Raw genomic sequence first — 24,824 nt, 5'->3', positions numbered from 1 at the left:
TCAGTATGCAAATGAGCTGGAGCTGTGACAAGCCACCAAGAGAAGGGATGGTGGCAATAGTGAGCATTTTAGGGCAGGTGAGCAGCACATTTTCAGTGACTTTGGTGACCTTAATTATGCTTTGACGTAGCCTTGCCATGTTGAAGAGCCTAGTGGTGGGGAGGACTGACTTGAGCACAGAGGTCCACGAACAAGAATACCATTTGTGCAATGGTTCATTAGGATTGTGGGGAAATGAAAAGGGAATGAAACAAAAAGGGAAGTGAAAGCAATGGATGAGTCAGTTTGGGAAAGCCATTAGACTGCCTAATTAGAAATGAATCACCTTACCAAACACAGGATCACAGGGTTCTGCACATTTTATGAAGCTGGTACAAGAAACCCCAAAGCTTAAAACTTTCATACATACAAAGCCCATTATGAAATTCTTGCCATCCAGTATAGAGAATGAAAGCAGCTCAGGCAAGCAATAATCATTTTTAACATGGACTTGGACAAGAACATAGCGTACTGCTGCTGTACAATTACATTTGATTTTGGATAGGATTCCCAGAGATATGAGGCCTACCAGGATTTATTTATTTATTTATTGCATTTCTATACCGCCCAATAGCCGAAGCTCTCTAGGGCCGGATCTACACTAGTCTTATAACGTTGCTAGTGTCCCTTTCTAACGTGGTTCTCTGTATCGGTTCTCTGTAGCTGTAATGTTACTGCAGGGCACATTGTTAAATCTTTTCGTTGTTCTCCCTCCCTCTGAGCGTAGCAGAGTTGCTGGGTTTGCTCCGCCCACTGCCTGCCTCATTCCTAGCCAGCAGTGCAGGGCAATAGTCATAAGCACACACAAACTCCCTCCCTCCCAAAACATCTTAACACAAGTACTGGGGAATTGCCTGAACGCATAGGAGCCAGCCACTTTGCTGAAGCGAAGCAGGGTTGGGTCTGGTCAGGGTTTGGATGGGAGACCAAATTGAAAAGTTTTAGCAGCAGCCGCATTTAAGCCCCGCTGGTCATGAGTTTTGGACTGGGACCAAGAGACCCTTGTTAATTTTCCTGCACGGAGCTACAGCGATCCTTTGAGCGCTCCTCAGCTCCTTAGCAAAGAGGGGGGAAATGTTAAAAAAAAATCATAAAAAATCAACCGATGACCCAATTTGATTCAAATTTTAAGGCAGGATGCATGGGAATACTTCACAATAAAAGCAGATTCTAAGGTGGAAAACTTTTGAGTCCTTTGCATGCAATTGTCAGTGATTGCACAGTATAACGCTGGTGTGATTTATCTGCTGTAGCAGATAAGATAGCAAGCGGGGCGAAGGAAGGAGAACAGGAAGTGGGCGGAGCAAACCCAGCAGCTCTGGGTTGGGAGAGGAAAATTACCGGTAGGACGAGGCACATGAATCTGTAGCCACGCTGGAACTAAGAAATAGAACCTGTAAGTACGACTCATTTACAACGTTGGAGACCCAGGGTCACGTGACGCTGTGCGTCACAGTAACCCATTCAAAACATTAGAATAACACCAGTGTAGATTCCCACTAGGCGGTTCACAAAGATGAAACTTTCTAGGGCCACTTCTAGATGAAACTTGCTAGGGCCACTTGAACCTGGCTTCCGACCTGGCCATGATACGATCTTGGTCATCTGGGTAGATGAGTTTTGCCAAAATTAGTAAGAATCTTGGCTGATCATGACAGATCTCTGCATAACGTTTGATACCATCGGCTATGGAATCCTTCTGGAATGTCTGTCTGGATTGGGCATTGAAGGCACTGTTTTGCATTGTTTCTGCCCCCTCCTGGAGGGATGTTTCCATAAAGTGGTGCTAGAGGCCTTTGGCTTGTGGGGTTCCTCAAGGTTCAGTTCTGTTCTCCATTCTTTTTAACATCTACTGGGGTAGGTCTTTCAGAATGTTGAGGCCCTCAGTTCTTTTTCTCCCTTTCTAAAGACTCCAAGGATGTTTGGGAGTGTACTTGGACGTAACTCTAGGCTTGGCTTTTCAGGCCTCAGCTGTACAATTGTACAATTAAGACTGGTGGCCACCTGCAGCTGATTAGGCTATGATGATTCATACCTTAGTCACCTTTCATCTTCATGATTATCATACTCTCTATTTCAGTCTGTCAATTAGTTCTATGTCAGTCTGTCAATTAGTTCTGAATGTTGTAACAATGCTTCTTATAGGGTGGGGTGGGATATAGGGCCCATGTTACCCTTCCCCTTTTGTTTCAACTGCTTTGGCTACCTATTTCTGTGCAGAATTCAGAGGGCTGTTCATGACTTTTGAAACCCTAAATGGCCTGGGTTTAGTTTCCTGAAGGTCCAGCATCCTCCATATAATTCTGCCCAAGAACTGACAATGCATGAGAAGGTCTTTTTCTGTGGTGCCCTGCCACCTCTAAATCTATCTCCTTTGGGAGATCCGAATGGCCCCTTCACTGCTTCAATTTAGTAGGGCAATTAAAACTCCCCCCCCCATCAAACTTCAAATATTTTGGCTGCTGTGACTTTTTTTGGGGGGTTGCTAGATATATTGTTTTATGTTTTTAATGCATACCACTCTGATCCCATTAGGAATGATGGGAAGGAAGAGGGGGTTATAAATGATTAAAAATAAATAAATATATTTTCATCTGTAAGAATTGAAAAGCTATATTGAGGGTTTGCGTAGCCCTTAAAAGACTTAATGAAGGTGTAGTCAGAGACAAGTACATGCTTCCACAACAATAAGTGCCACCAGAGATTTCAAAAGCACCGAAATAAATGACACTTGGATTTGAAAGCTACTATCTGACAACTCCCACTTTAACATTAGTTTGTCAAAAGCTGGGTTGAAGAACAACTCACCTTGAATACCACAATTCATTCTATTCAATTTTTTTACCAACAAAGAAGAAAGACATGTAAGAAGTGATAAAACACATTTTTCTCACTGGATTTTCAGAATTCACCATAATCGTGCTTCCTTTATCAAATTATAAATTCAGTTCTCCACACTGGTGCAAGCATTTCTAATATAAAGTTCCAACAGCATCACAGAATAACTTGGCCTTGTTATTGCATAAGCACAATAATTCACAAACACTCCCACCAAATCTGGGAGAAGGCAAATTCTGTACTGAATATTAACTTCAGAAAAACACACAACTGAAAAAGAATTTCGCTGGAAAATGTATTTAAGAAAACCAGCTACATACATACATATCCAATGACTCACCTGAATGGTGGGTGTGGAACGGTTTTTTCGGGTTGTAGTAGTGGCCATAGTAGTGGTGGTCTCCATGACTGTGGTAGACATCTCTGGCGGCATGGAGGTCGTGGGTGCTGTTCCCAAGATGGATGGCACTTCTCCAACCAACCGGACGCTTCCATTGATCTTGATGTTGGGGTTGTTCTCTGCTGCCATGTTCAATACTTTCAAGCCATTGTAATAGAGACCGGAGAGCTGGCCTTGGAAGAGACGCCCTCTGTCTTTTCCTCCAATGGCTATTTGCGCCTGGGTGTTGAAGATCGTTAACTGTCGTCCTAGGTGAAGGGGGGTGAACAACATTATTGCCAGGCATATGTCTCCTTTTTTAACCCCTTTTATGCTGAGTTGTGGCTGAAATGGACTGAAGAATAAGATCAGAGCAATTTTCTGATGGTGGTGATGGTGACAATTGTGGTGACTGAATGGCAAGAATGCAGTACTATAAATAGCTGTCTCAATGTGTTACAAGTCATGACAAAAAAACAAAAAACACCAAAAAACCAATGGATCCAGATCTTCTGGGTCTTCTTCGCATAAACATAAGCACATTCAGGAGAAGTTTCACACCAAATTTGAGATCCAACTCTTTTCAAGGAATGTATAAAGTTGGAAACTTGGGAGAGTTTAATCTTATTCAGATCATCAAATCCTCTCTAGTTTTTTGCTTACTCCTGAATGCAAAAAAACCTGGATCCTTGAATGGACAGGGCAGATATTGAGACCTGTCCTACGATTTGGCAAAAGATGAAAAATACAGATGTGTTGTGCTAAGAGATGAACAGATGTATGGGCTTCTTGAAATGTACAAGGGCTGTAGCTAAGAATTTAGAGAACAAAAACTAATTTTAAATAACATTTGAATTCAATACAGTATTTGGATTACCCTTGCTGTGGAAGAGAAAATACATTTCAGTTCTGAATTAGTTCACACAAATAATCCTATGCTGTTGGGCCTAGTTCTCACAGTAAAACTGAACCTGGACTATGCCCACTTCAGACTGCAGGTGGATATTCACGTGGTCAAAAATTTCTCAATACAAAACCATTCCTGCCTCTGCATAAAACAAACAAACTAAATTCAGGGGATAAAGGGTTCTAGCAACTTTCTTCCCGATATGTAAGTCCCCAACCTGCAGGATGAAATGTTAGTTCTCATACACAATTTTACCATCTCAATGCAGCCTAGGCCTTGGTCAGCAACTAGTTTACTGGAGGCCAAGTTTTTTAAGGGGGCAGAGGGAGTGAGCCCCACTACAACCCTCACAGTACACATCCACCATCCCTTCCTCACACTCTTCAGAGTGATATACCACAGGAGGTCAGATTTGGCCCAGGACTGCCAGTTGCTAATACCTACCTATGAGGTCCAGAAAGGGAAGGCCACTGAGTTCTTGAGATCTCAGAAGTATGTTTCCTAACTCTTTTTAAAGGAAGATAGGGATAATGCGTTTCTAGTCAGAATGGATTGCACAAATAATTGCTAATTCTTTTCCCACATACAAATCAAGAGAGAGTTCACACTCTTCATTTAAGGGGCAATGTAAACATTTGATAGACATTTCCCTTCTGTCTTGTTCTTCTCCCACCATTGGTGGTAAGTTGTCAGAGACGATGATGAAATATGATCCATGGAAATAGCATTTCCACACATTCAGTTAATCAAATGCCACAACTTTCACATGATAAACCTGATACATGAACTCACCATAGATTTATATTCCTTGCCAGTTTGAGTTCTTAGGGTATACTAAATGCAATTCACTGTTGAGCAAAGAACCGCACTGGCCACATTTCAGAAGACAAAGCAGAATCCATTCATATTGTTTCATTCAAACCAGTGTTCCCCACATTTACGCACACTTGCCCCTCCCCTCCCTTCTCCACTGCACACTCACCACGTTCTTTCTCTAGTCCACCCTGATAAGTGCCAAATGCCACCATCTAGTAAGGCAGAGCCTAAACCCCACTGTCCATTCCCTCAAAGCCGGCGGTTAAAGTAGATCAGAGTAGGAGGGGGAGCTCACCAATTTTGCTCGTCGTGGCAGGTCTCGAAGTCAAGTGGTGATGCGGTGTTGCATCATCTAATGGTGACAAGATGGGTCATGGGGAAGAGAATGGGGACAAGAGAAGAAATGTATCTGAAAGGAGTTCCTATTCCCCAAGGAGGACCCTAGCTAACCAAGCAAAGTAGGTGTGTATGTGAAATGCCTAGAGTTTAAGAAGGTGGGTTGCATATCTCCCGTAGTGCTCCCCCCTACAGTATTTTTTAAAATCTAGCCTAGATCAAGATGGGTTAGTGTAGAGATGTGAAAAATAACAAATTAAAAACAAAAATGAGAGGTTTGAGATATTCTCTCCTTGGAAAGCAATGGAGTTTTCTCTACTATTCACCCTCTCCTTTCATGTTATCCTCTGGTTTCCTCACCATGTGTTTTTGTTACGTGTAGCTTGAATGATGACACATGGCAGCCATCTAGGAATGGGAGAACAGCCATTTTTGCAGGGCTCAATTATTTTATATGAAAATAATTGCTCTAGTGGCAATCTCTCTTATCAGCTGTTATTACATAGTAGAGATGATAGTAATAGCATGGGGCCATTCAGAGCAATTTCTTTCAAGTATTGACAGGATAGCTACAGCTATCACATGGAAAACCATGATGGGTTCCCATTAAAAACTGGCCATACAATTCCATTCACAGACTCCCTCTTTTGGGAGAACCATATCATTCCATTCCTGCCCCCTCAGAAATGGATGCTTATATCCATTCCACATTATTCTCATGGAGTGGCTGGCATCAGCTGGGGAAAAACGATGTTGGAGGCAGACACTTACTCATCTGGAGGTAGACTTGCCTTTTCCCATGAAGATAAACCTCAGTTCTTTGGAAATATCCTAGAACTGCCATGGAACTCAGCTCAACATGTAGGTACAAGTGTCTCTAGTGCTGGTTCCAGGTTTTTGAGGGACCTTGGGAAAGACACCCTCTTTGGGGGGCTCTGCGTTCTCACTGCCATTTTCTCCAGCTGCTATTGCTCCTCATTCTCTTTCTCATCATTGCTACCACTTGCTTGCTTGATAGGCAGAGAGCCAGGGAGTAAGTAAGCAAGGGTATCTACTCCTCATCCTCACCACCACCACCACCATTGTTTGGGTCAAAGTGAGAGGCAGATAAACAGATTGCAATGGTGAAGAGGAGGAGCAACTCCAGGGGGATTTTGTCAATGAGCCCCTACTTGGGCCCTGACTCTGGCTCTAAGTGTCTTAAACCATTAGGATCTGCCGATTTCTGAGAAAAAATAAGTTCTCTGTTGGGGAGCCCAAAAGACAAATCCAGAAGAACCATGAAGTGTCTGAACCAGCCCAAATCTGCAGAGCTTGAGGAAACTCAGCCAACCTTTGTATCTTGCACAAGCTCTTCCCTTCTGATTTTTGGTGGGGAAGCTGATAAAGCTGTAAAGAATGGTGGCCTTGCAGACTGCAGAGCTTGGTGCTTCTCCTCCACTCATGACCCTCAGCCTTACCTTTGAGCTCTTTGCAATCCTTCCCTCTGGAGTTCAAAAATGAAATAAGCAGGTTGCCAAAAGGCTTGAAAACACATAAGCTGATTCTGTACCATCAACCAAACATGCTGGTGTCTCCTATTTCACTGGGGCTGTGGATCCATTTTGGGAATTGGGATCATCCCCTTGGATAGCTGCTTTAGGGTTCTGGCTGGTTCTGACTGAAACCCAGAGCAGATTCCCAGCCCCACTGAAATTAGAGCCAACAGCCTCCACTGATCTCATTTAATAACCTCTAGATGACACCAGAAAAGGTAAACTAAAGCCTGGTTTGAGACCTGACTGAATACTCAAACAAGTGACATCCCTCAGATGAAATGAAGGCAGTTGCCCGATTCCATTTATAGGCCTTCCATTACTATAACATCTTCAAGACAGGATGAATGCAAAAAGCCCATGTACACTATCCAATGATCCTTACAGGAAGGACAGGTGACAACTGTGATACATGAAGTTCCACATATAGCACTGATGGAGGGAGTTGAGGAACCTACAGTTGCAGAACATTTCCCTTAGATATCTTGTCCAGGATGGAATATCACCACGCTACAATGTCAGAAGTAGAGATGGATCCCTGCTGTCCACCTGCTCCTGCACACCACACTTGGTGAGCTATCAGTCAGTCCACGGGTACCCAGCAAGCGGCGAGCGGGTGCCCGTGGACTGACCATTTTGCATAAAAATGGTGGCTTGTTCTTTAATGTAGAGGGACTTTTACATAAATGGCCACTGTAAAGCGGCCATTTATGCCTGTAATCCGCCATGCTTGCCTGACTCAGTGCGTGCTGAGTCGGACAAGCATGGTGGCCCACAAGATCCCTAGTCAGAAGAGGGCTGCTTCCACAATATAGTGTCTAGTGCAAGAGCAATCCTATTTGCAAAGCCAGGGAGGAGACAGAGCTGCTTATATCAAACACAGATCGGGCATCTTACTTTTTCATGATGAATTCCTTCTATTCCATCAAATCACCAAAACAGACATTACTTTAAATGCGTGTCTAGCAGTCGGCTTTTTTTTTTTTTCATTTTTATTCTAGAATAGGTGCAGGGGGCCTACTACAGATCTTCCTTTCTTTTTTTTAAAAAAACATTTTATTAAGTTTTTTTAAAAAAAATACAGAGAAAGCAAAAACAAAACCCATTAATACTAATATAGATCTTGCAAGCTGCCTTGCCCTCCTCCCCCATGCTAGTCCTCTGTGCCTACTCTAGACTAAAAATGAACAAAAAATGAAGCTCCTAGGTTCACATTTAAAGTCATGTCTGCTTTGGCCTTTAATTGGCAGGAAGCCCTTAGGTTCGTGAGGAAGGAGCACTTTCTGCATGAAACCAGAGGGAGAAGTGATTCAACGTTTTGTTTTTCCTTAGACATGTCATGTGTAAGCATGTCTGTTGTTCTAATACACTACATACAACTACCTCAGGAAGGTAACCCAATTCAGGGGTGGGGGGAGTGTGAAGGACATTGTGTTTTCCTCTTGAGTAATGGCTTCTTCTAGTTCAGAAGCTGAAGACAATGCATGCAACACGCTGCACAGCTACATTTTATAACACAACACTGACATTAAAAGTTTTTGTTTGCTAAAAGGACAATCACATGTCTCTAGGGAGACCTACTCTTAGTTTAAAACTCTGGTGTGAGGTGGGCCTCTCTGCTTGAATGATAACGTGGAAAACAATGGGCAAAATGAAAGAAAAATGTAGAGAGGAAGCATGCATAGCTGAAATATGTCACATCAGACCTCTATCTGTTCTATCGCCTAATTTTGCAGGTTTCATCCTTACAAATTACACCTTGAGGTTGTTGCTGCAAAAAGATGCCCTTTTATTTCGGTTACACCACTCAGATGTTTTGCAAGCTAATCTGTGTGGCCACATGCACTCAAACCACGTGGCTTGTCAGTCCCTCCTCGTTTGGATTGGGGTGCTTGGCCTAGTTCACAAAACGGGCAAGCGAAGTGTCGCTTGCCAATGTTTTACTAGGTTTCGCTACAAAGTTTAATTCTTTAATAGTTTTGATTTGGTTTTAAATCCACAAATGTCTGTGTAATCTGGTTTCCCTATTGACAAAATGTCAGGACATATCTAAAAAGACCCTGCTCATCAGAACACCCACTGCGCTAGTGAATGTATTAATCTGGTTCGTAATGCTCAGCTGGAATTTGGACTTAAGCCTACAACAAGCCTTTATTCTGGATAAGCAGCTTTCTATCTAAAACTGTCAAATGGGAGAATACTCTCACTAGCTGCTGGTGGATGACACAGGTGTATGGCCTTTGATTCCAGGGCAGCCATCAAAAACGGATGCAGGGTCCAGCCAATTTCCTTGTAAGTCATAGGGTATACTTCTTCTTCCCAACACATATACACATACATACATACATACATACATACACACATACATACATACATTCTATTTTATCATTCACCCCGCCCTTTCAGGTTGGAGAAGAAAACACAGTAGGTTGATAACAAGAACATTCTATACCTCCCATAGTGCAAACTCAGGCATTTGCCCTAGGTGTGTTGGGTGCTGCTTGTCACTGTAGGTGACCCTGAGCAGCACTTGCCTGGGTACTTCATTGCTACCCAGATCACTCCATTGCTACTTGACTTGGGCCAACACATAGAAAAGGAGTCAGCAGCAGCAGAAGCAGCTCCCTGCAGACTGTGCATCCTCATCTATTGCATTTTAACAGTTCCGGTTCCACAGAGAAAGGGAAAACATGAAAGGGGCAGTGTGTAACTGTGGCCATGTCTGCACAAAGGGTTTGTCTCGGGGTGGCTTCGCAGTAGTGGCACATCATCTACATGATGCAGCTGCCATTGCGAAGCCATCTGGAGGCAAACCCCAGAAACTCCGCTGAAAAAAAGTAGGGCACTTACCCTGACTTTTTTGGGCAGTGGAGGCTTGTCACAGTCCATGGTGCCCCCTAATTGGTCATTATGGGTGGGACAGGGAAGGGGGCGGACCTCAGGAGAACCCTGTGCCCCATGGAAAATAATAAATAAGAAACAGGGGGAGGGGGAAGAGAGAAATGCCCCCACACCTCTTTAAAAATAAAAAATGGGGTGGGGGGGAGGATCGGGCACCCAGATGGAGGTCAGAGGGAGGAAAGGTGGTTCAGGCAGCACACATCCCTCTCTTCAGCCTCCTGGCTGCCCCTGGCTGCCTCGTTCCTGCCTCTTCATTCCTTTACCCCTCAGTGCTGTGGGGAAAATTCACACTTGTGTTCCTTCCTGTGCAGATACCAGAAAGGAATGCAAGTGTGGGAGCCAGGCGCCTCACGGTACCAAGACAGGGGGTGCGTCTGTGCAGGTGGACTTGTCAGCAGAAGTGTATAGACTGCAGTCACCAAGTCTCCCTTTGTGAGATGTAGTGATGGCCACCAATTTGGATGGCTTTAAATGGGGGGGTTAGATAAATTCTTGGAGGAGGAGGCTGTCAATGGCTGCTAGTCCTGATGGATATATGCTATCTTAGAGGAAGTATGCCTATGTATACTTGTTGCTGAGGACATATCGGAAGGAGAGTGCCTGTGGGCAGCTGGTTGGCCATGGTGTGAACCGAATGCTGGACTAGATGGAGCCTTGGTCTGATCCAGCATGGCTCTTCTGAAGTTCTTATGTTCAAATCGGGGTAATGGTGCTGATTTCCTTTTCCTAGTTTTCAATGCACCTTATAGTGGAGGGATGTAATATCCTTCCCTCGTTCCCACAATATAAGTAGCAGAGACAATGCTGGTATTGGGGTGTGTGTGTGTGGTGTGTGTGTGTGTGTGTGTACAATTATAACCTGCAGGAGCATTCTCCTGCTTACTCAAACACATGCCCTGGATTGTTCCAGAGTATTTGTACTTCCAAATACATTCTAATTTCACTTCTCTTTATCAGCTAAGATTCAATCACAAGCATAGATACTGTCAAACATACAGGAGAACTAGGCTTAGTCCACTGGAATCTGGTTGCTCTTTGGAAAGTTTCATTAGAACTCTGGCTGGTTCTGATGGAAACCCAGAGTGGATTCACCACCCCACTGACATCAGAGCCACTAGACTGGGCTGGCTTATTCCCCATTTTGTAATCATACAAGTAGAATCAGTGAAGTTGATTTATTAACAGGACACCAACTTATGCATATTTACATACCATTGTATTCAATGGGGTTTATTCCCAAGAAAATGTGCATAGGATTGTAATATTAATGGATTAATTTGCCTTACTATGGGATTAAAGATTACAACAGTAATCCACTTTAATGGCCAATTCTTTTTATACATATTGTTCTTCTCTTTGTACCTCTTTCCCCCGCTATAACAGAGAAGTAGCTTTGATATTCCTCCCAAAAGTGCTTTAAATTCCTCCACCCCATCTACACTTATGCCTCTCTGAAATCAAAGACACTTAAGTGCTTAATTATACACTTAAATGCCACTGATTGAACTGGAACTCAAGGACACCTATCTTTCTCTGGATTGCATCCATTGTGTTAATTATAAATTATTCCATTGTAGGTCCATTATATCTGGCAGATAGCTACTCTCTGTGCTGTCTCTTTGACGGATCGATCCATCCATCTAGGCATCCATCAATTTATCATGTTCCATTTTGATAGCTATCTACCCTTTCACTCATCATCTTTACGAGGTCTTCTGACATAAGACTTTCTTGATGCATTAGGAAATGAATGAATGACTGGATGGGCTGGCAAGTGTAGATGAGTGAATAAATGACAGGCTGGTACATGGGTGTCTTCCCCTTCCCCCATTTACTAGTATAGTAGTAGCCACAAATATTTTAAAAAATCCTTGTTTTAGCTTGATCTTATAGAAGATCACTGTATGTATCCCATTGCATGCACATGATATGACTAAATTGTACAAAATGCTTACAACAGATTGTCTTTTGAGCTGACAACATTTATCAATAACCACCCAGCTTGCTCCAAGCTTCCTAGAAAGGTTTGAGATCTCTGAACCTGCTGTTTTCATTAGCCCCCACAGCTCTTGTGTGATTGTCTTTTAACAAAACATCCTCATCATCACCCACACAAACGGCAAAAACCATCCATTTCAGAATTCCAACGTAGTAAACATGAAAATAAATAAACCTTTGGCATGCTAATCTCAGGCTTGGGAAAGCAATGGCAGAAGAGACCGAACTCAAAAGTGAAACTACAGAGAGGGGGAAAATGTACAAGACAAGGATGGGTTTCTCAAGCACATGAGCTTCATCACAGCATTAGGCATGCACTTATTTTAAACAAAAGCAATGCTATCATTGTCATTAATGTTAAAGGGACTTTATGTATTTGAGATTAGCAAAACAAAATTATTCACTTTTAGTTTACAAAGGTTTAATTGTTAAAAATTGGATCTCACAAACTCAGGCCAGATTGCTAAATCCCAGTCAGGATTTACTGATAATGTTTTAGCCATAATGCTTGGCATTTAACATCATGCTTTAGGGCAGGCCTGCACATCTAGTGACACCCCACTCCAAGCCAAATGCATCCCACCAGCCACGCATGGCAACCAACCAAGAGTTTGACAAACCTTCTCAAACCTGCCTGAAACAGGGGTGGGGAACACCAGGGGGAGGGATGTCAAACACTTGGGTGGTGAGGTGTATTGGGCTTGGTGGGGTGTCACTAGATGTGCAGGCCTGTCCTAAAGCACGATGTTAAAAGTTATGTGGGCCTGCTTTAGGGTTCAAAGCACTTCACATGTTTACAGTCCTTTAACATAGATCACTGTAATTTATTATAAATCCAGAGCTGGCATCTCCTCCTGGCACCTAAATACCCTGCTAGGACTCACCACCACCCATATGGTTTTGGCTCTCCTGCCCACCAGCTTCCCTGGCTGGGGGCTTATCTGGCAGCAGTGGCTGGGTTCCAGAAGCCACCCACCATTTTAAATTCCATAAAATGCCCTGGAGTACTTGATGTAGCATCACTCTGGGGTATGATGGGGCATTTTCAATGGTGCGCAGCTTTCTAGGAACCAGCCTTTGCAACCCTGAAAGCCTGGGCTGGGAGTGGGGGAGGAACCAAATAGGGAATGGCCCCACTGACTCTGAGGGGCTTCCTGAAGGCTGGTGCTGGCCTGGGTTACATCCATATTTTAAAATGGAGGCAAAGACTAAGAGACCATGACTTGTCAAGGACCACCAAGTTGTCATTTGTAGCCATTATGTTTTCTTTTAAATCAAATTTAGACTTCTCCTGTTCTGGAAACAAAATAGGGTAATTATTATTTTTTAGATACAGTAACTATTGCATAGGGGCTGTGATTGTTCAAATCATACAATCTGATTTGTATGATTTGTATGATTCAATCGGGCTCAAGTTAAAGGAAGCCAGATTCCAGCTGGACATCAGGAAAAACTTCCTGACTGTTAGAGCAGTGCGACAATGGAATCAGTTACCTAGGGAGGTTGTGGGCTCTCCCACACTAGAGGCCTTCAAGAGGCAGCTGGACAAGCATCTGTCGGGGATGCTTTAGGGTGGATTCCTGCATTGAGCAGGGGGTTGGACTCGATGGCCTTGTAGGCCCCTTCCAACTCTGCTATTCTATGTTTCTATGAAGAATGACTGTTGGGATCATCAGCTACTGCAAAGCAAGAATGAACCTGATGTCTAATTCCATCAGGTTCATTCTTGATTTGTTTGCATGAATTTCTTCAAACAATTCATCCATCCCCATGTCCTGCTTTGTTGGTGCCTGGTTGACAGCTGGTTGGCCACTGTGTGAACAGAGTGCCAGACTAGATGGGCCCTTAGTCTGATCCAGCATGGCTCTTCTTATGTTCTTATGTAAAAAGCAGAGGCCTCCATATCTGTCCTCATCTCTCCCTTGATAAGTTATTTAATGGACAACAAGACTCTACTAATAGCTTTCCGTCACAAAATTTATTGTCTTCAGTTCTCACAAAAACCAATTAGTGTTAAAAACAAAAAGCAGATCTACATGTAAATGCAGAATATTTAGAATATTTGTCTTGCTGAAATTATCCAACTTCTCCTAGGCCCTCACAGGGTTTTTTTTAGGCCAGCTAGAACTATTAATAGTCTCAGCTCAACAATGTGAAAGCAAACAAGGCATTTACTAAGTATATCTGCAGTATATATGTATGCATATGTGAGCTTGTGTTCATTCCTTTGAGGGAATTTTTGAAGTCTGGCAATTTAAAAAACAACAACTCTGGATTTGATGCCAATATTTTTCCTATTTGTCCTCTCCCCCCTCCCCCAGGCCAAATAAAGGAAGCCTAAATCTGATTTAAAAGAAAGCAGAATGGCTACAAAGTTTGACATTTAGGAAAATCCTTCATGGCAACCAACCTCAATGAGACTTAGGCCAAAGCTAGACCTAAGTTTTATCCCTGGATCATCCAGGGGTCAAACCTGTTCATCTAGGTGACACACAGGGGATCCAGTGCTCAGGCAGGGGTGAACCCTGGATGATCCCAGGATAAACCTTAGATCTAGCTTTGGCCTTAATTGTTGTGAGGTCCAACTGGCTTCAGTGGGAGTTAAAGATGCTTAATATCCATTTGGAAACCCACCCACCCAGTATAAATTCTTCATTAATTTCCATAAACTTTGGAGCATGCCCCTGTAAAGTAGAACATTCCCAATCTCCTCCCAATGGAAAGCACTTCAGCACACACAGAAGTCTTGTTAAATCAGTGGAATTTATCTGTGTGCTTATATGCATAACCCCTGAAGGCTACATATTACTTGCTTATTATAAAAGAGCAAGCATGGTTTGCTCAATCCAGAAATGGCCAGTGCAAAATGGTACTGCACAAATGTGTGTGCATATTTCTTTGATATGGATTCACACTTGCATTTAGATGTAGATCTGCAGTATCAGCTCAATCTTATGCATGCCTACTCATAAGTAGGTCTCATTGAGTTCAATGAGGCTTACTCCCAGGTAAGTCTGAATAGGATTGAAGACAAAGATGGGAACAGCTAGTCTGGAAATCAAGGTTGACTATCTCTGCTGCATCACTATTGTACCCATTTATGCATGTACAACATGTGCTGTAGCAATGAACACACAGATTTGTTCTGCTAATCCATGGGTTTTCTTGGCCCTTTCTATACCTAAGGATTATCCCAGGAAAATGGAGGGATCATCCCTGCATGCTCCTGGGATCCCGTATGTGTCATTTGGATGCACAGGGATGATCCCGGGGGAAAAGGCAGGTGTAGACATGCCCTTAGATTATCCATGAGCAGCAGAATTCTACAACAGTGGAACAGTCTACCTACAGAGGTTGTGGGTTCTCCCTTTCTGGAGCCACCTCACATGGATGCCCCCCACCCTGCACATTACAGAGGGTTGGAGTAGATGATCCTTGTGGTCCTTTCCCACTCCATAATTCTCCGATTCCATAGGGGGTTGTGTGAAGTATGCATGAAAACTGATCCCTGCAGTGCAGTGAATGTTTTAGTATGAAAAACATTCACATTTAACATTAAACACATCACTTTCACCTTCTTCTCTATTGTAGTCTATGCAAATGTTTAAAATGATGTCCCCCAAGTTTTAAGGGGTGGGTGGAAAACCCAACCAAAACAGATTAGCTACATTAAGAGGATACGACAGTCACAGTAGTAAAATTGTACTAAGGGAAAACAGAATCGGAAAAGAAGTGCTTGAACAAGTCAGTTTCCAAACAACTTTAAGACAACTTTGATGCTAAAGATATAGATGCAGTTTAAATATTTATTTATTTTAAAAAAACGTTCATGCAGTGGTTAAATTGCCATAATACATGTTGTTGCTTTTTGTTTGTTTGTTTGTTTAAAGTGGCTTCTTAATTTTTGCTTCTTTGTTGCCTTGCGATAGTAAGCTTAGAATTTCGTCCCTTTAACTTCATTTTAAAAGCAATGTATTATAGCATGATTTATCAACATATGGCAGGTGGAAGTTGACACAAATTATAATGAAAATTAAAAGACTCATTTATGCAGCAGGCGATTCTAATTTAAGAAACATTTATTTGCAGGCTTTAAAAATGAGGGTTTAGAATCAAATGGATTTAAAATGAAAGTTTTAACAACTGTTACCTTTTTCCTGCAGCCATTCCTCTACGGGCCGGTTATATTTGAAGGGGATTTTCTGTTTTACCAATTGGAACGCAGTATCAGTGTTGCCTTTAAAGTTTAAAAAACAGCTTAAAAACAATCTGAAAAGTCAATGAAATTGTTAAAAAAACATCCTAGGTTTGTTTCTTTGCTTTTATTTATGAAGGTATTAAAATATGCATAATCATTAAGATGTATATTTAGCGTGGTAGAGGATAGATAACAGATTTCCTGGATTCTAGAAGATCAGGGGCTTAAAAACCTAAGACAAAGCTTGTCCATCCACATCCTTTATGTGTTTGCCATTGATAGGCATCTGTGACAAAGAAACCCAATTCAGACAAGTGATCAGACAGATGTGGAAGGAAACAAATCATGTAGAAGTCATGGGGCTGCACACTAGCCCTCTCCCTTTCCCTCCTCCACATGCTTAGAAGCAAGCCACTGCAATTTGTAAGCTGCCTTTATCAGGATCGTTATCATGACAGCGCATAGTTAAACTATGGAATTCAATACCTCAAGATGTGGTGATGGCCACCAATTTGGATGGCTTTAAAGGGGAGTTGGATAAATTCCTGGAGGAGAAGGCTATCAATGGCCAATAATCCTGGTGGCTAGGTGCTACCTCCAGTATCAGAGACAGTGGCCTTAGCTAGACCTAAGGTTTATCCCGGGATTGTCCCAGGGTCGTCCCTGGGATCCCCTGTGTTTCATTTAGATGCACAGGGATGATCCCGGGATAAACCTTAGCTAAGAGCGTCGTGTGGCGCAGAGCGGTAAAGCAGCAGTTTCTGCAGCTGAAACTCTCCCCATGGCCTGAGTTCCATCCCAGCGGGAGCTGGTTTCAGGCAGCTGGCTTGGGTTGACTCAGCCGTCCATCTTCTCGAGGTCGGTAAAATGAGTACCCAGTTAGCTGGGGGAAAGGTAATAACGGCTGGGGAAGGCAACGGCAAACCACCCCGCTATAAGGCCTGCCAAGAAAACGTCAGGAAAAGCTGGCGTCCCTCCAAGAGTCAGTAATGACTCAGTGCTTGCACGAGAGGTTCCTTTCCTTTCCTTTCCTTTCCTTTCCTTGCTAAGGCCAGTAAGTCTATGTGCACCAGCTGCTGGAGAACATGGGTGGGAGGGTGCTATTGCACCATGTCCTGCTTGTGGGTCCCTGGTTAACAGCTGGTAGGCCACTGTGGGAACAGAGTGCTGGAGTAGATGGAACCTTGGACTGGTCCAGCAAGGCTCTTCTTATATTCTTAGGATTCTAAGCATGTTTACCTGAACACACTGAGGGCCAAACTACACATTATGCTAAGCATGTAGCTGAGCTGATAGTGTTATTGTGTCTGGTGTAACTAGATGTGATCCCAATCCAGACTGAGACCAGCATGCATTGGAATGGGAGGATTAACCCTCACCCCAGGATTTTCCCCCAAATTCCACAATCTCATGAGGGTGTGAAAAGAAAGAGGGAAGCCTCCATTGGAGTTAATTGAGACTTTCCACCCTTATGGGGTGGTGGAATTTTGGGGAACTTGTGGAGAACTTGATCCTCCCCTCCCAGAATGTTCTGGTTCTGATCTAAATCAGGACTGTGTGCAGTTACGCTAGAGCAAACAAAAGTATCAGACTCAGCTCTGTACTATGCAATTAGTGTATCATGTAGTTTGGCCTTGAGGATCTCCTTTCAGAACTTCATGCTCATTGCATGGTGGCCTTCAGTGGGAACAGGGATGTTTGGAGCGGAGCTTGTGCACATGGCCTCCTGCGCTTTCCACATATTCATGGCAAATGCCTGAAGAAGGCTATGATTATGCTAGGGCTGATCTATCTCTACAGGTCTAGTTCCCAGTATTCCGTCACACTCAGCCATGACCAAGAAACAGAATGCAGGGTGGGGTGCTATTCCGAAGGCTTGCTTTTCTATTGGTGGGGTCACCATGGATAGATTTAGCCTCCATCCCAATGGTGTCCCTAAGCACAATCCTTTCCTTTCTCCTGATCTGCCTCCGCTTTCCCGAATCTCAGATTAGAGGTAGCGTCAGCTCTTTACTTCAGGCTGCAGGTGAGGGATGCCATGGTTGAATGCTCCCCTGTGTAAAAACAATTTTTGCTTACAAGAAAAACACACCAAACCATAACCATCAAGGAAAATGTTTCTATCCCAACCCACTCCCTGCTCTGCAACTAGTTGTTCCTCTGTGGGGATATGTTTACATGAGGACCACAAGCAACTGTAGTCCCTCCTTGCCACTTGAAGTGCTAAAATCCATTTGACCCCTTCCAAACCCTACTTCCTCATTCCCACCTTATTCTGCCACATGACTAGGCCTCTCTCTCTTCCTGAGGTGTGCCAAGCTCCCTTTAATGTGAATGTTCTTGTCACTCTGAATTGTTTGTGGAGAGAGTATAGATCTTGCAGTGGAGCAGAAGATGGCTCTGACTGATTTTAGGAGAGGGTTAGAAGGCCAACTTCTGCATGCCTTCTTTAATGGGTGGATATTTGGATCCAACGGATGTCTTAAGAGTGGAAAGCATTTAAAAGGTAGGTGTTACCGTAGAAAGAATGTTGAAGTCCAGACCAGAAGCAGAAAGGAATATAGGGAATTTCTCTGCTGAGGACATGCAAGAAGGGTTGAAGTCATTTTCCTAAATATTATGTTATTCGTTTATTATATTTTAACCCGTCCAATGACAAATTTTGCCTGTGCTGATTACATGATTTTTTCCATTTGTCCTTGCAATAGCTACAACAAACCAGAATGGGCTGCTTATCTTAACATTGAAAGGGGTCCATCACCTTGGGCAGGGCTGGCCCAAGATATTTTGCTGCCTAAGACAAGGGACAAGATGGCACCCTTTCCATTCCAGGTACAGAAACCAACTGGACTGGCATCTGAACCTTACTTCAATACTGGCTTTCTACATCACACATGAGGGAAGCAGGCTAGTTTAGGGAATGTAGGACATGCTGTGAGGGACACACAACTTTGTCCTCTTAGGAGAGTAGAATGGCTGGGGGGAATACACTTTTGCCCCCCAGCATCTGCTGCCTGAAGTGGTTGCCTCACCCTACCTAATGCTAGGGCTGGCCCAGACCTTGGGATGCAAGGGACCGACTTTGCAGTCTGGTTTTCCAGGTTCAGCTGAGCCCTTGAAGCCTGGCTGTCCTGCTCCTAGAATGCCTCCACACAGAATGGGATTCCTATGCCGTTAGACAGATGGGCATTTGTCTGACAGTGATACGATTTTGAGCTTAAGCAGCATCAGCAGTCAGTTTGCATTTGGACATCAGGCCTGTTTCTTTACAGTCAGGCATGAAGCAAGGCTGATGCAGCCTGGTAGATTCAGCCTACAACGTCTCCTGCCGGGACGTTTAAAAAGTGAACGCTTTGTGGTGGGGTTGGAGCAAAGGGTAGGGATCATGGTCGGTGAGCTGTGAAAAGAGCTGCCAGCTGCAGGGAGATGGTGGAGCCAGCTCATCAAACAAACTTTGCCCTGATCAGTCTCTTGCTGTATAAGAGAGAACAAAAGCTTTCTCACAGGTGTGTGCCATTATATGCACGAGTGTTAGAAATATCGGTCCCTTTGAGAAAATAGTTAATTAAGCACTGCAGATGTACATTGCTGTACTCTCTCTGCTGTCTTTGAACTTCAGGCTCACTGTCAACCTGGCACTCTTCTAAAGTTTCTGTTATTAAGCACATAATCCTATGCTTGTTTAGACAGAGAAAAGTCCTGCAATTTCCAGCATTCCCCAGCCAGCTATGCTAGACATGCATAGGATTGCACCTTAAGATTGGGAAGGCCATGTCAAGTCATGGATGTATGCCCTGACTATCATGTTTCCAGCCACATTCATAATATAGAAGGTCGCCTATGGTGCATGGTTACTGGACAGGACAGGACCACCAATCCAGAATCATTTCAATTCTAACAACAACAACAAAAAAAAAAAGGAGTTCAAGAATGCAGTTTCTCAAACCACTTCACTTTGGAATCCCTCCACTGACCATTCTGCAGGACAATCCTGGAATAAGTGGCTGGAGGATGGAGATCTCAATGTCATTCTCTAATTTTTACATGGAACAGATGACCAGAGGCCTATTCAGCAAAATGTAATTACTACATTTTGGAAAACCATCGTATGGAATAAGCTGGTTGAGCAGCTAGGCATGAGCAGAAAGGCATCCAGTAGACTGATCTTAAAAACTTAGAGTCCTACTAATGTACATTGAAGCATGTCTTATGCATGAATACTGTACTTCAAACAATACAAGAACACCTGAAGTACCTGTTTCAAGCAAACCCTCGACCTTCTTCCAAACCAGGAAATGTGTTACTAGTCTCCACCACAACTTTAAAGTCTTTGATTTTAAATTTATGTTTAAGTTTATTTTATTATTATTGTTGTTATTTTCATTTTTGCAGAAAGCATCTTTCAACGTTAATACATCAAAATATCATACCTTTAAAAATTAGGAAGAAACCTGAAGGACATTTGAAAATTCAAAGATGTTTAAATTGCAACATTAGCATCTTTTCATGTTCCTTTTTAAGTTTTTTCCTCATTTATCTCAACCATTATTCAGAATACGTTAAGAACATGTGCATGAGAATGTGTACATTTCCATAGTCCTTGGACAAGAGTGAGTTAAAGGACAAGTTTCTCATTATCACTGTACACATAAAATATTTAGTGAAGAAAGCAAGAGTACCAAGTGCAAAAAACCTCATTCATTAAAGTATGCTTTGTGTTTCAAATTATTATTTTTTATGAGGCAGCTTTGATGAAAATAACACAGACTTCATTAGGGAGCAGTAACATTTCTACCGAAAAATTCCATTCAACCATCATTCATAAAAGGACTTTATAGTTAGGCTGGGCTTCCTAAAAGAAAGAAATTCATAGTTCTGGCACTTCGGGTATCCTTAGAGTATATGATGACTCCTGAAGCATCCCTTTAAGAAACAACCATCTCTAATGAGCATTCAATCATTTATATTCTCTGAGTCAACATCTGATTCTTGGCAGAGAGAAGAGGCATGAATGGAGAGTGTCTATACAATAAAGTTCAGTTGGAATCTTCACATGTAAGTAGAAAGAGTGCAAAGACCACACAACATTCATTAAATATATCCTTTAATTTAGTTTTGCTACTTGTGGCCAAAGGAATATTAATTCCTTTTTTCCCTTTCAGTATACGTGCTTCACTTTAATAAGCCCCCACCCCTGGCAAACAATCCATGTATCCATTTGTATCTCAATGCAAAACACATTGCGAGGAAATAAGAGCCATTGATTCCACTGGGTGTTATGTTCATGCAATATTGTTTAAGATTTGGGTGAAAGACATCCTAGATTTGGAACTGGATGAATAGACCCACCAATCTCTATGAATTTTGATATCACTATCAAGTTGAATTGAAAGAGGAAGTTATGCATCTGCCTTAATCATGGGCATCAGCTATGGGTATTCCTCTAAATAGTACTTCAGAAGCACGAAAATGCTCTCGCTTTCACTCACCCCCAATATATAAAGCCATCCTAATGAAAAACAATTTTGTTTATTACACATGTGATTCAGATGACCCTGAGCTGGCTTTCCTGGCCAACGTAAATGTACAACTGCTCATATGAATAGTCTACTCAAAGACCAGTCTAATGTCAAAGGAAATAACTTGTAAGAAAACTACAGTTCCTCTCCCATAAACCAGAAAACCAATCAATTGATTTTGTGACTTATATATGACCTGGGCCAGATCTACACCAAGCAGGCTATAGCACTATGAAAGCGGTATGAAAGCAGTACATAAGAGGCAGGAGCACCACTACTGCTTTATAGTGGTATTGAAGTTCACTGACAACTGTTGGGGCCCATTGACACATACCATGTACTGCTATCATTCTACTTTCATAGTGCTATATCCTGCTTGGTGTGGCTCCTGCCTCTTATACCGCTTCGATATTGCTTTTATAGTGCTATATCCTGCTTGGTGTAGATCTGGCCATAGTTTAACAACAGAATAATCATTACTTTTCCTGCGCACAGAGAAGGAGCCACGAGGTCAAAAGAATCCTCTTCTCTGACATTGCACTGCTTATATGAATAAACTAGGCACACAAGCAGTTATATGCACTAGGGGTGTGCACGGACCCCCCGCTCCGCTTCACTTGCAGATCCGCCATTTTTCGGATCGGGCCGCTCCGCCCCGCCCCCGCTCCGCCCACTTCCGCTCTGCTCCGCCCGGAGCTCCAGATCCGGATCCGGAGCTCCGTTTCCCCCCCCCATAGGCTTGCATTGAAAGCTAAAAAATTATACAAGTTTTTTTCTGTGAAAGTTAGAAACCTCATGTTTGGCACCATGACACCTCATGGGGATATACACACGCATGCCAAGTTTCAAAGCAATCCCATCATCCCCTGATTTTTGGCGAATTTTTGAAAATCGGGCACCCCACACACAACATCCCTGCGAGGTGGGCAGGGGAGGAGGGAGGGAAGGCAGGCAGGCATGCAGCTGGCATTTCTGGGGGCATAAGGAAGTGAGCCAAGGATAAGCCAGTAATGCATATAAAATGGAATAAATCAATCAATAAACAAAGGAGGGGTGGAATTAAAAGAAGCAGTGTTGCTCAATAAACAGCAAGAAGAATTTTTTAAAAAAGGCTATATCTGTCTTTTACCAGCAATAGGGGGACGTGCCCGGGGGAGGGGGAAGTAGCTGCCAGTTCAAGACAATGACAGCCACCAACAGCTCTGAGAAGAAGTAAAACGCTCACTTCAACTCATAACAGGCATTGCTCTACCACTGAAAAGTGACCATTCACTTCAACTCATGATAGGCATTGCTCCACCGTTTTACTCTCTTTGGAAGGCTCTATGGCCTTCCAGTGCAGGAGAGAGTGGGGGCACGTCCACGATGAGATGCCCTAGGGGAGCTCATCCCCTTGCACCACATCGATTCAGTTGTTCACCAAGGTTAGGGTGGGGAGCAGTGCTGTGTTTCTATCTCTTATTCTTGGCTTAGTATATGATTTCAGGTTGTGTTTGTGCATTTGGTGGGGCTACTGTGTTAAAAAACATGGGGAAAAGCCCGTTCAGATGAAGAAAGAGAAGTTTCCCAGAATCCCAAGTTACCTGTTTTGCCTATGCCCTCCTCCAACTTTGGGATCATCATGACCGGGAGCTGACTCTGCCCCTCAGCCCTTTGAAAAAGGTATTTTTCCCGCCGATTTTTTAAAAACTTCTAGCCCGCGACCCGTACGATGCAGAAAGTTGAGAGTGGTCTCAAAATGACCCCCATCCACGACTCTCTGTGCGCAAGAATTTTCAGAACGATAGCTTAAACCCCCCCCAGTTATCCCCGATTCTTTCCCTCAATGCAATCCTATGGGCGAAAAGCCGAAACGCAGTTTGAGCCGCGCGGTTGACCCGATTTTTAAAAAAATATTGCACGTGAACCACAGCACACAGAAAGTTGAGAGTGGTCTCAAAATGACCCCCATCCACGACTCTCTGTGCACAAGAATTTTCAGAACGATAGCTTAAACCCCCCCCCAGTTATCCCCGATTCTTTCCCTCAATGCAATCCTATGGGCGAAAAGCCGAAACGCAGTTTGAGCCGCGCGGTTGACCCGATTTTTAAAAAAATATTGCACGTGAACCACAGCACGCAGAAAGTTGAGAGTGGTCTCAAAATGACCCCCATCCACGACTCTCTGTGCACAAGAATTTTCAGAACGATAGCTTAAACCCCCCCCCCCAGTTATCCCCGATTCTTTCCCTCAATGCAATCCTATGGGCGAAAAGCCGAAACGCAGTTTGAGCCGCGCGGTTGACCCGATTTTTAAAAAAATATTGCACGTGAACCACAGCACGCAGAGAGGTGAGAGTGGTCTCAAAATGACCCCCATCCACGACTCTCTGAGCACAAGAATTTCCAGAGCGATAGCTTCAAAAACAAAATAGTTATGCGCGATTATTTGCCGCAATGCAATCCTATGGCGAAATGTTTTCAAGATGGCGACCGGAGCGCTCCGCCTGAACTCGGAGCTCCGAAAAATGGTCGCTTCTCTTCGCCTTGCTTCTAGGGGGTCCACGGTCCGCTCCTACTCCGCCTCTGGGTAAGGCGGAGCAGGCCAATCCGCTACTGCTTCTACGCTCCTAATCGGAGCGGAGCACATCCCTAATATGCACATTTTGCCCAAGAAAGAAATCTATGAACCAGTTCTTTGATGCTGCTAAGGTTCTTATATCTGACTTTAGAAAAAAGAAGAACAATGACAAAACAGCATCACACTAAGTAGAAAATAGATTCACCAAGAAATGCACATCAGCTTTTCTGCCACAAGAAACAAAAGGCAGGGTGTAAGAAGTAGGGGTGTGCATGGACCCCCCAATCCGCTTTGTGGCCCGATCCGGAAAATCCGGATCGGGCCCGATCCTCTTCGCGCCGCTCCACCCATCTCCCGCTCCGCTCCGCGGAGCGAGATCCGGCTTTGCCGCTATCACTATATGGACGGCGGTCGCGGCGGTGGCAGCGGTGGCGCAAGATAAGCCACTCACCCACCCCGCCCCCTTACCTTCCTCCGTCGTGGGCTTCAATTGAGGCCCCGGTTGAAGCCGGAAGAGGCCTCGGCCTTCACTTCCGGCTTCAACCGGGGCCTCAATTGAAGCCTGTGATGGAGGAAGGTAAGTGTCCCTCCTCCCTGCTCCCTTACCTGGTGCCGCCACCACCGCATGGATGGTGGCGCCGGCGGCACCAGGTAGGCCAGGCCCCCGGCCCTGCCCCTGGCCCCCTTACCTTCCTCTGTCGCGGGCTTCAATTGAGGCCCCGGTTGAAGCTGGAAGTGAAGGCCGAGGCCTCTTCCGGCTTCAACCGGGGCCTCAATTGAAGCCCGTGATGGAGGAAG

General features: G+C 43.8%; 1 protein-coding gene across 9 annotated transcripts in view; it reads right to left on the bottom strand.

Moving 5' to 3' along the window:
• The window catches only part of NRXN3 (neurexin 3), a 1,089,604-nt gene that overhangs the window by 181,590 nt on the left and 883,190 nt on the right, over nucleotides 1-24,824 (bottom strand). For 5 of the 9 annotated variants that reach the window (XM_063117923.1, XM_063117924.1, XM_063117922.1 and 2 more), the window contains 3 exons: nucleotides 15,900-15,986; nucleotides 5,275-5,331; nucleotides 3,218-3,525 (listed from right to left, as the gene is read on the bottom strand). In XM_063117923.1, coding sequence (XP_062973993.1) covers nucleotides 3,218-3,525; nucleotides 5,275-5,331; nucleotides 15,900-15,986 — 452 coding nt within the window. The remainder of the gene's footprint in view (nucleotides 1-3,217; nucleotides 3,526-5,274; nucleotides 5,332-15,899; nucleotides 15,987-24,824) is intronic. The other 4 variants (XM_063117925.1, XM_063117926.1, XM_063117927.1 and 1 more) reach the window with 2 other exon arrangements.

Source organism: Elgaria multicarinata, chromosome 2, assembly GCF_023053635.1.
Source record: "Elgaria multicarinata webbii isolate HBS135686 ecotype San Diego chromosome 2, rElgMul1.1.pri, whole genome shotgun sequence".
Lineage (NCBI taxonomy): Eukaryota > Metazoa > Chordata > Lepidosauria > Squamata > Anguidae > Elgaria > Elgaria multicarinata.
The sequence above is the reverse complement of the archived record's forward strand: the minus strand, read 5'-3'. Positions and strand labels throughout refer to the sequence as shown.